We start from the raw sequence: 11,528 nt of genomic DNA on the forward strand, positions 1-11,528 counted from the left end.
TATATACAGTATATATTTTTTTTTGGTTTCGAGTTTCTCAGCCCCAATTTTAAATTTCCTATAGGCTTCTTACTATGAAGATGCTTAATCATTTTTTATGGGCCAGAAGCAACGGCTTCTAATATTATTATTTGAATTGTGACATGTGGAAATTTACATGGAAGCTGGAGAAAGGAGAATATTTACAAGTGCATGGTAAAGTATAACCATACATGTAAGGAACCTGCATGTAATAATAAATCTTCAAGTATTGGAAATCTAGCTAGATGGGCTAAAGAGTTATGCACTTTATACTAACATTATTCTCGAAATTTTATTTCACAGAAAAATATAGATTTGGTCAAATACTAATAAACCAAGAAAGTTAATTAAATATTATTTGATGTATCTTAATTTCAAAAACTTACTTAAGAGAATTTTATTTGTGATATTTGTAGATAATTTTTCAAAAGATGAAATTTCCAAGACAGTATTGCATTGCTGTTTTATATTTTGTTAATTTCTAAGAATTCAACAAAATTCATTTTAAGTTTTTCTGGTGAGAATATGTTAATGAGATCATCACCAATCCACCATAAACTACAATAAAAGTTATATAAAATAAATTGTATTTTTTAAAAAAAGAGTGATAATTCAGCACTAACAAAACATCAAGGATTGACACATCATTTTATATTTGTCATTATTTGGTGTATTCGCGACTATGCTTATCAAACCTTTCTTAGCCCAATTAATTTTCAAAAATTGAAGTCCATTTTCTCGTCCAGATTTATATACGTAGAAGAGCGTATTTAGGCTTGACGAACTTTTTATGTATGTGCTAATATACTTTTCCAAGCAGCCATCGTCAATCCTAATATACACCATCGTCAACTTGGTCTCGTTGTCCATTCCTTTTCCCTTTCCAGAAGCTTTCACTATAACACCTTCATGAGAAGGTACACCTTCTCTTTCAGTCTTTACTTTAAAGCTCAAGCCGCACCACCCCAACGAAGTCATATTTAATACACTTTAACCGTCTCCGCAGCTCGCTTGCAATCAAGCTCCTATAAATAAGCATTACTCTCTTTGTAGTAATTCCTATCACTACACCCTACTTGCTACTTCCTAATGCTTTTAATGTCAAAGATTTGGACTTAACTACACAGTTACAGCGATTTTTTAAAACGATGAAGATGAAGTGGAGAGTCGGTGCTCTCTTCCCAATTGGAGCAAGAGATGAGTCAGCCTGAAAGTGAGCCACATCAGATTATTTTCAGCCCGCATCTTTCGGTTAGGTTAAAGTGTACTTGGACTCAGCAAGTTAGCGATATGGCAGAAAGATCATCTCTAATAGGATGATTACTTTTGACAGTAAATGTTGATCTTCATACCTTTTTAATGTTGTACATGAGCAAAATATACTGCCATATGTGAAGGTTTTGTAAAAAATGATATTTTGATCAACTAACGCAATGAATCCATACATGTCTAATGTCTTGAGAAAAATCGCATAAAAAACTTTGAAAGTATCTTTAAACTTTGAAAATTTTTCACTAACACTTTTAATTTTCAAAGTGATATTTACATTACAAAAAACCTCGAAAATAAAAGTTGATCGGATGTACATGTAAAAAATGATGTGTCAAGTATTTTTTCAAAAACTAATTATTTAATCAATAAAATAAAATAAATTCATAAAACTAAATAAAAATTCAAAAAACAAAAAAAACACAGATTAATTAAAAAAATAGAAAAGATTAAATAAAAACAACTAAAAATTCAAAAAATAAATAAGATTAAATTAAAATACAGAAAAATAAATTGAATTCATAAGATTTTTTAAATAAATATATCATATCATCTTTAACAATAACAATTTCAAACATATCACCAGTGACGATGATAGTTTCTCACATAACCATTAACAATGACAGTTTTTGGAATATCTACAATGATAATTTCTGACATTATCGTTGAAAATGGCAAAAGAAAACTTTTTGAAATTTCAATTACAAGATTTTTAAATAAATATATCATATCATCGTTCAGAATAACAATTTCAAATATATCTCCAGTGACGATGATGGTTTCTCACATAACCATTAACAATGACGGTTTTTGGTATATCTCTAATGATAATTTCCGACATTATCGTTGAAAATGACAAAAAAAAACTTTTTTCAATTTATGTTTTTTAATTTCTTTTTGTATTTTAATTTGATCTTATTTATTTTTTTTTGAATTTTTATTTAATTTTATGAGTTTTTTTGTTAAATTTTTTTTTTATTTAATTTTATGAGTTTTTTTGTTAAATTTTCTGATTTTTATTTAATTTCTTAATTTTTTATTAATTAAATAATTATGTTTTGAAAACAAAACTGACACATCATGTTTTTACATGTTCAGCCGGTCAACTTTTTCTTTGGCGGTTTTTACGATACAAGTGTTACTTTGAAAATTAAAAGTGTTAATGAAAAATAATTCAAGGTTTAAATCGTTAGTAAATAACATTTTCATGGTATTTTATGCAATTTTCCCAAAATAAATACCTACCACTATAATTAACTCAAGATCATCTTGTAAGTGGGTTTCATAGTACAACCCTCAAAGAGAATAATTCGGAAGCAAAAAGAAAATGTTAGTTGCAAATACATGTAGAAATGATAATGAAAGAGAATATCCTTTATAATATTCAACAACTAAAATTAAAAGGTATTTTACTTACAAGTACACAATTAACATTTTTATTACCACCAAATACTTACTTATTTTACAGTCTTGATTTTCTTGATATTTTTTCACTTTTTGTCTTTTGTTTCAGTGAGAAAACATGTGGAGTTTTGGACCTTAAAAAAGAAAGAAAAATCAACATATAAAACTGATAAGGACGAGTCCACAAGAATTAAAGAGCATCACCTACTTTTCTGTCTTCCTCTTCTATCTTCCGCCATTGATTGCGCTTTTTGATTGTAGTGCCCAAAAAAACAAAGATTCCTCATTCCTTCTCCCCCCGCACGTCCTCTCCTTCTTCTTCCATTTCACAGCTACTCTTTACCGAGAAACTGACAATGTCGCTTACATGACTCTTTGATTCCTTGGAGAAGCTGTCTTTTGTCTTTTTCCGATTGGAATTGATTCCATTGAAGTCATGCGGATAATACACTGGATGATGATGATACTAGTCTTAGTAACAAGCGTTTCAGCCTCTTCCTCCGACTTCGAAGCACTATTGGAGCTCAAGAAAGGCATACACACAGACCCATCTGGCAAAGTCCTTACCTCATGGGACGCAAATGCTTTATCCTCTGACAAGTGTCCTCAACGCTGGTACGGAGTTTCTTGCACTAGTAGCGGAGACGTCACATCCATAGATTTAAACGGTTTAGGTCTCCTCGGCGACTTCAGTTTCCCCGCCATTATCGGTCTCCGAAAGCTTCAAAACCTGTCCATTTCCGACAACCACTTCTCCGGAACTCTCTCCAAGATCGCTTCTCTCAAGTCTCTCAAGCATCTCGACGTGTCCAACAACTTGTTCCGCGGCTCGTTGCCTTCTGGGATCGATGATCTCGACAAGCTGAAGCACCTTGATCTGCGAGGGAATAGCTTCTCCGGGGAAGCGATGAGTTTGTTCTCTCAGCTGCATAGTGTGGAGTACGTGGACGTGAGCAGGAACAGCTTGTCGGGCTCGCTTGATTTGGGTCTCGCGAAGTCGAGCTTTGTTTCTTCGGTTCGGTACTTGAACGTGAGTGGGAACTCTTTGGTTGGAGAGCTTTTTGCTGGCGGCGGCGGCGGCGACGGCGTCATCCCGTTTTTCGATAGTTTAGAGGTGTTTGATGCTAGCAGTAACCGCTTCTCTGGTTCTCTTCCTTTCTTCAGCTTTGTTGTCTCTCTCAAGATTCTTCGGTTGCAAGACAATCAGTTCTCTGCTTCTTTACCACAGGGCCTTCTCCAGGAGAGCTCAACTGTCTTAGCTGAGCTTGATCTTAGCCTCAATCAACTTGAAGGTAATTAGATTAAGAAAATATTTAACTTCGTATATCTCTGAATAAAAACATCATTACCAATACAGCTAACCATATTTCAATCGAAAAAATAAACTAGAGAATAAAATTAATAAATTTTGCACTAAAGTTCTAAAACAACACTTATTTTGTAACGAAAATTTGTTTCAATATCTTGTGGCAGGTCCTGTTGGAAGTATAACCTCTTCAACGCTAAAGAAACTCAATCTGTCTTCTAATAGACTATCGGGCGCCTTACCTTTGAAAGTAGGCCATTGTGCCATTATTGATCTGAGTCACAATAACATCTCAGGAGACTTGTCAAGGATACAGAGTTGGGGTGATTATGTAGAAACCATCCGGTTAAGTTCAAACTCACTCACTGGAACACTACTACCTAGCCAAACTTCTCAGTTCCTGAGGCTGACTTCACTCGAGGCGGCGGACAATTCGCTGCAGGGTGTGCTGCCTTTTATCTTAGGAACTTATCCTGAACTGAAAGAGATTGACCTCAGTCATAACCTGCTTAGCGGATCCATACCGGGAAATCTATTGGTGTCGGAGAAGTTGACGGATTTAAAACTGTCTAACAATAACTTGTCTGGTTCACTTCCTCTACAAGATGCAAGTAGTGCAGGAAACCTTAGCTTGACCAATGTTGATCTGTCACATAACTCATTGAGTGGAGTTCTGCCCGAGGAACTAACCAGCTTCCGCAATTTGGTCTCTCTAGACCTTTCTTATAACAACTTCGAAGGGAATATACCTGATGGCCTCCCAGAGAGCTTAAAGGTATTCATTGTCTCTGCCAACAATCTCTCTGGAAACCTGCCGGAGAGTCTTCTCCGACGGTTTCCAGATTCAGCTTTTCGTCCGGGGAATGAGTTACTGATTGGAACTCCTAAAGATATAACCTTAGGATCAAAGCATAAGTACCATATGAAATCTTCCGTAAAGGCAGCTCTCATCATAGGCTTGGTCGTGGGTGCTGCTCTACTTGTTCTTGTCTGTGTGTGGTTTCGTTTTGTGCTGAAGAGGCAACAGGACGAAGAGAAAATGGATTTAACTGAAGAAAAGAGTAGCCTGCAAAAGAATGAGCCCTCTCCTTCTCCTGAAAAGATCAGCGTTCCTTCGTCTTCTGTTACTTCTACTTCCACAGCAAACGCCAAGCTGCTTGTTTCTTCTCCACGTGTCTCTGAGAATCCTTCATCCCAAGTATCTTCTTCCATCCATAACTCACCAGATACTCATCCTAGGTCTCGCCAGACCTGCGCGAAACTGGATGGGAACCTGTACATTTTCGACGCTAGTCTCACGCTTACAGCAGAGGAACTGTCTCGTGCTCCAGCAGAAGCTATGGGAAGGAGCTGCCACGGGACGCTGTACAGAGCAGTGCTCGATTCTGATACCGTATTAGCTGTCAAATGGTTAAGGGAAGGGACTGCGAAAGGCAAGACGGAGTTTGCTAGGGAGATAAAGAAGCTTGGGAACATCAAACACCCGAATCTTGTTTCTCTTCAGGCTTACTATTGGGGCCCCAAAGAACACGAGAAGCTCATCATATCAAGATACATTGATGCACCTTGTTTAGCTTTCTACCTCCAAGGTAAAAAACACTTGCTTAGTAAAATGATCTGGTTAGGAAGTTATTTGAATATTTTTTTACCAAAAAAGGAATATTTTTTTTTTCAGTTTTTTTTTTGGTAAAAAAATATTCAAAAAAGGAAGTTATTTGATTTTTTATTTTTTTTAATTGCAGAGGCTGGATTGCTAAACCTCCCACCATTATTACTAGAAAACCGTCTTAAAATAACTCTGGACATAGCCACTTGTCTTAGTTACCTCCACAACGAAGAGGCAATCCCACACGGGAATCTAAAATCAACCAACGTTCTCCTAAAACCTCCTGAGCTTACTGCACTCCTAACAGACTACAGTCTCCATCGGCTAATCACACCAGAAGCCACGTCAGAGCAAGTTTTGGACGCAGCTACTCTAGGCTACTGCCCTCCAGAGTTTGCTAGCTCGAGCAAACCTTACCCTTCTCTCAAAAGCGACGTGTACGCCTTTGGGGTCATCTTGCTAGAGCTTCTTACGGGAAAAGTGTCCGGAGATAGCGATGATCCAGGGGTCGTTGAATGGGTTGTTATGCTTGCGGGACAAAACCGTGCCGCCGAGTGTTTTGACCCGTCCATTGTTAAGACACATGCCTCTGGCTCTGGGGTTCTTATTGATGTCTTGCAGATTGCTCTGAGCTGTATCTCGCAGGCACCAGAGAGGCCCGACATGAAGTCGGTGTGTCAAGAGCTCTTTAGAATTGTTCTCAAAGGGACAAACTAGAATGAGAGATAGATACACTATCATCACTCTTCATTGTAAAAAAAAATGTATTTGGATTCGTTGTTGCTCCATTAATTCCGTTTGTGTTGTACCATAAAATGAAACTTGTATATCTTAAATCGAGTAGTAACATTTTTTTTTTAATCTAAGACAGCTAAATCTTTTTATAGGCTCTAATTGGTAATTATGTTGAAGTAAAAAAAATATGGTGAATTTTTTGTTCTTCAAAATTTATATTAGTTATGTTGAAAATTTAGTCAAATTATTGAAAGTGAGTTTCATTTTTTTTCTCTAAATTTTTCATGGAGGAATGAATTTATAAAGAAAAATTTTCCTCCGCAATTTTGATGAGGAACGAAATAAACAAAAAATCATATTTTTATTTTTTCAATTTCTCAAATAAAATTTTAATTTTAATTTTGTTAATCGTTTCCATTTTTCTATTGGTCACTAACGGAAGCCATAGAAATTTTCAGTTGTTTTATTTCAAATTAAACAGTACAATTTCACGTTTGAATAAGAAAATAACTTTCTGATTTAAAAAAAAGGTTGGAGCCAAAATATACACAATGCCCAGCATAAACCAGAAATATTATGTTTCAAACTAGATTATGTTCTAAAACATTTGGACATGGGAGAGCCGTAGTTATTTGTTATTTCCCATAAAAGCATAAAACTGCATAACAAGTATCTTCCTTCCACATTCATGCTTCAAGCAATTTATATATCTCTTTAGTCTTTTACATTTGCAAATGCCAAACCCAACTTCCCTCCAAAATTTTTACCTCACAAGAAAACTCCATTATGTAATATCAGTTACCCTGGGAACAAGCCCTCTTCCACTGCTCGTAGTTAATCTTGGCTTCTTGGATTCGCTGTTTAAGCTCCTCATACATTTCCACCGACGACTCTGCAAACCGATTGAGTTGGCCAGCAAACCCTTCCAAGCTAGTCCTAAACCGATCAAACCCCGGACCACAATCTTCCAACGTCTCATCTCGCAACATGTGATCGTTTTGTTTCTTGCTGCGATTCTTCTTCTCCTGCCGCGGCAAGAACCTGGCTACATCAGAAGCTAGCGCTTTGATGGAGCTCGAAACCTCTTTGGCAGGTAAGGCTTCTAGCTTCTCAAGCCAGATTGCACACGTTGCGTAGATGGGAGGGCCTAAGTTTCTCAGAACTGGTTGTTGGTGCGCGCGCCTCTTGCGCTTAGATGGTCGTGGTAAGACGACGCATTTTTCAAGCCACTCGTGTATGGCTTTGATATACGATCTCTGGCCTGTGATCCACTTTGTTAAGCTTGAGGCCAACGCGCTGAGTTCGGATTCGAGGTGAGATGTGACTTGTCTGTGCAGCTCAGATTGCATGTTGAGTTTAATGTTTCCCCTTCTGTGACACGCTGAGATCAGCTGAAACTGAGCCTTGTGGCATTCGAACATCACTTCCCACATTCGACTCAACCTATTCAAATATCCAATATAAGCAAAAAAGAAAAAGAAGTGAGTTCACGACAGAGTGGAAACTTAAAACACATTACCCTTGGATGAGTTCCTCAAGCTGAGGCTGGAGCTCGTTGTCACGAAGCTCTTCGATCCGTCTAGATATCGAGTCGATCCTGTGAATCGCCACTCTGATTCTGGAGTGAAGGTCCTTGACAACGGACCGAGTCTTGTCTATTATTTTTGAGCCTTTACCTTCTGATTCAAGCTCCCTCAAGATTTTGCACTTGTCGTCATACTCTCTCCGCACGGCCTGACTCCCCTGTAGAGAGAAAGAAACCACACATTAGGTGTATACATTATTTGCTTGATTCGTTTTTAAAATCAAACCCATAAGTAAGTAAGTACCTTGACTTCATCATAGAGCTTCCGCTCCCATGCGTACAGTCTGTCTAGTGTTGAGGCATGGCTTCCAGCGATCATCCCAATGTTTTCAAAGAGATTGGTATTGAGCTCTTCCACGTCATCAGAGTTCATTCCTCCCAGAGGGTTCAGAGAAGATGAGGACCGGGAAGATTCGGTCCTGTGCCAGGTCAAGTACTTCATCGTGTTCGGAGCAGCCTCTGCACATATAAACACTCAAACTTGTAACCAATCAACAAAATAGATATTTACCAAAAATGTAAAAATCATTTTACCTTCTTCTGGTACATCTTTGGGGTCTTCCCCACAAGAGAGACATGTCTTGAACAGTGATGATGCACCGGAGCCACCTGCAAAAAAAGGCAGAGATGTTCTTCAGTTACGAATCCAAACTAGTAAACAATAAGATTAAGGAGAAGTATTATTACTCTGATTTGATTGAGCTATTGGACGGAAATGCAATTTATTGGCTTCAAGCATCCTAGGAACCTCTTTCCCAGTCTCAGAAGCTTTGACAAAGAGCATCTCTACCTCCTTCATGCTCGACAAGAAGTCCCTTGGAGGAGGAAGCCTGTTCTCGCTGTGGTTTGGTGTTTTGTTCAGTGGAGTAGCAGCAGCTGCTGCTAAAGGCGTCACTGGTGGCGACAGCTCAGGAGTTTTGCTTTTCTCGCTTTCCGCTCCCTCTCTTTGACGCACTCTATTGAAGTTTTCGAAACTTCTAACGAGTGTATCACTCGTCGGCTCATCAAACTCATCGTCAGAACAGTTGGAGTCTTCCCTTTCTTGAAAAGAAAAGTTCTCACCGTCTTCTTCTTCCTCCTCCTCCTCCACCTCTCTAGTTTCTTCATCTTCTCCCTTGACAGAACTCGACACATGACCATGAGGAGAAGAAAACTGGTTGTCAATTGGATGAGAAAGACCAAAATAATCCCAAGGAGGCGGCGTGGAAGAAGATTCTTCAAATGGAGTTGATGATTCCATCTTTTCCATAGACATACTCCGTGGGACACTAGATGATGAGGTGACACTGACAGTGGCTACGACTGTAACCGGTGGTTTCTCTTCCACCTTCTTCGAAGAAAACCCTCTGAACTTCATATGGTTGACCTGGAATGGACTGGAACTAGGAGGAGGAGGAGATGACAGAGGAGGAGAGTAGGACAAATGAGAGACTGATTTCTCGGTTAAAGCAAGAGCTTGTTCCGGCGTTGCGCTCGTGGAAGTGTACAAGGAAGATTCAACCGGAACTTCTGTCTCTGCGAATCTCCTCAGGGCGGTTCCGGTGCTCCTAAGAGACTGCACGTATGAGACGTGAGCAGCGGCTAACAAACATCTTCCATCAAGCGCTTGCTGCACAAATTTTTTTCTTTCACGACATAACTGTAAGGCTTTGTCTTCATCTATTCTAGATGTTGATGCACCCATTGTCCAAGCCTGCACGTTTTTTTAAAAAACTAAAAGGTTACAGATTCAGATTTAGAACCTGCAGAATGCTATCTTTACATAGATTAGACCCAAAAAAAGTAGCATAAACTGACAGAAAAAAAAAACTAGAATACTTTCAAATGCGGACAACGAAACTAGCAACAAGGGTGAGAATTTGGTAATCAGAACATGTTTGAAGCGTTATGGTGTTTGATTACTACTGTTTGGATTCTAATAAAGAACAGCTTCGGTGTGTTATATAATTCATGTACGTGATCCTTAAACTACCAAAAGAAACAAAAACAGTTAATTAGATCACATAACATACTATCAAGTGAGGTAGATTCAGTAATGAAGCTCATATTAAGTAGAGTCCAAATAGCAAGTCATTTTTGTTTCAATAGATTATCTAATGAAAAGGTGTCAAGAGTATCACACTTGTATTAGCTACACAATCAAAAACAAAAGTGAATCAATCTCAAACAAATAGAAAGAAGAAACCATGAGTACTAAGGAGGAGCAACCTTTTATGTTAGTCCAAAAACAAACACAGTTAAAATAAAGAAAAATTAGGATGAGACAATAATCCTAGAGGCAATCTGTAATGAAAAGAATAAAACTTTCACAGAACAAAGCTCCCCCAGTTCATAACCCAATAGACAGATGAGAAAGGCAACTCAATCAGACAGACATTCTAGGTCAAATCTAAAGGTAATATAAATGAGTTAGCGTCGTGACCAAACAGCAAAAAGAAGAAACTTTTTTTTGTAGAAAAGTTAATATAAACAAAACCAGACAGACAAATACGGAAACGATTGAATAAAAAGCAACGAGTTTTTTTTTGTTTGGTCAGCGCAATCGAAAATCAGAACAACTGGTGACTAAAAACAGTAAAAGAGAAAGAAACCCAATTGAAATTGAACCTTTAGAGTTTGTAGCTTTCTCACGCAAAAGCAAAAGCAGAAGAAGAAGAAGAAAAAAGATGGAGGAGAAACGGCGATTACCTACCTAAGAGGGCGAATTGAAGAGAGAGGAGTTGCGCGAGAGAGAGGATCAAACAAAAACCGTCTTGTACGAACAGTAGAAGAGGCGAAGACAAGATGTGTTGAGTCAGCAAAGCGAATCAAAATGGGGGCAGAGAGAATCTTATGCGCAGGAGGCGAGAGAAAAAAAGGGGAGTGGTGTGTAAATGCAATAAAGCAAAACTTTTCTTGCTTGCTTGCTTGCTTGTAAAGGAGAGAGGTCGTCGACTCCTCCTAAACGGTTACTTCCGCTCCCTTCGTTATATTCACCAGTCTCTCTTTTTTTTCTTACACAAATCCACTTGGTCTTTTTCGGCGAGTAAATATATTGATATCAATTAAATTGTTGTAGTTCTTAAGTTATTAGTCAACTAAAAATTCAATACACTCAGACAGATGAGGTGATTGGAATTTGGAATGAGATATACCCTTATGTTTTCTGCGGTAGAATTTAAGCTATAGATTTATTTGATGTATATTATTTTGTAATAGTTTTGTAAAACATTATTTTTTTGCTCTGGAAATAAAGTTCTCTACAACCATATTTTAATTTTGTAGAGATCTTTTTGCCGTGAGTTTTTTAAAGGAAAAAAAACTTGATTGGTTACCATATAATCTCTCTGTTCTCGAAAGTAAGATTTTCTAAAGTATGCACGCTTATTAAGAATTTAAAAAATGTTTATAATTTAATTTATTTTTTACTTTATTATACACTTTTCAATAACTTTTCACTAATAAAATTTAATCAATTCAAATATTTTCAATTAATGTTCCTCAAAAGTATAAAAAAATACCTTAACAATATATAAAATATATATTTGTGGAACAAGAAAAAAATCTTATTTTCAAAAACGGAAAGAGTATGAATCTAGACTAAATTTTGGTTGTCTAGAACA

At 37.3% G+C, this 11,528-nt stretch overlaps 2 protein-coding genes across 4 annotated transcripts; one reads left to right on the top strand and one right to left on the bottom strand.

The window, feature by feature from the left end:
• The first annotated feature begins 2,886 nt into the window (after positions 1–2,886).
• Positions 2,887–6,469, top strand: LOC106358448 (LRR receptor-like serine/threonine-protein kinase GHR1). Its single transcript, XM_013798249.3, has 3 exons — positions 2,887–3,986; positions 4,168–5,589; positions 5,743–6,469. Exons 1-3 carry the CDS (start codon positions 3,131–3,133, stop codon positions 6,321–6,323), a joined length of 2,859 nt encoding a protein of 952 aa, XP_013653703.1. The 5' UTR covers positions 2,887–3,130; the 3' UTR covers positions 6,324–6,469.
• A 492-nt stretch (positions 6,470–6,961) lies between these two features.
• Positions 6,962–10,867, bottom strand: LOC106396373 (protein ROLLING AND ERECT LEAF 2). 3 transcript variants are annotated; one of them, XM_013836744.3, is made up of 6 exons: positions 10,619–10,867; positions 8,614–9,619; positions 8,461–8,535; positions 8,171–8,385; positions 7,861–8,084; positions 6,962–7,784 (listed from the first exon to the last, which is right to left on the bottom strand). In XM_013836744.3, the coding sequence occupies exons 2-6, from the start codon at positions 9,608–9,610 to the stop codon at positions 7,136–7,138; spliced, it is 2,160 nt and encodes a 719-aa protein (XP_013692198.2). In that variant the 5' UTR covers positions 9,611–9,619; positions 10,619–10,867; the 3' UTR covers positions 6,962–7,135. The 3 variants fall into 3 exon arrangements, with proteins under 3 accessions (XP_013692198.2, XP_048592803.1, XP_048592804.1); XM_048736846.1 differs by having other exon boundaries at positions 10,615–10,866; XM_048736847.1 differs by lacking the exon at positions 10,619–10,867 and adding an exon at positions 9,939–10,008.
• Positions 10,868–11,528: the final 661 nt, after the last annotated feature.

This window comes from Brassica napus, chromosome A7 (assembly GCF_020379485.1).
Source record: "Brassica napus cultivar Da-Ae chromosome A7, Da-Ae, whole genome shotgun sequence".
In the NCBI taxonomy this organism is placed as follows: Eukaryota; Viridiplantae; Streptophyta; class Magnoliopsida; order Brassicales; family Brassicaceae; genus Brassica; species Brassica napus.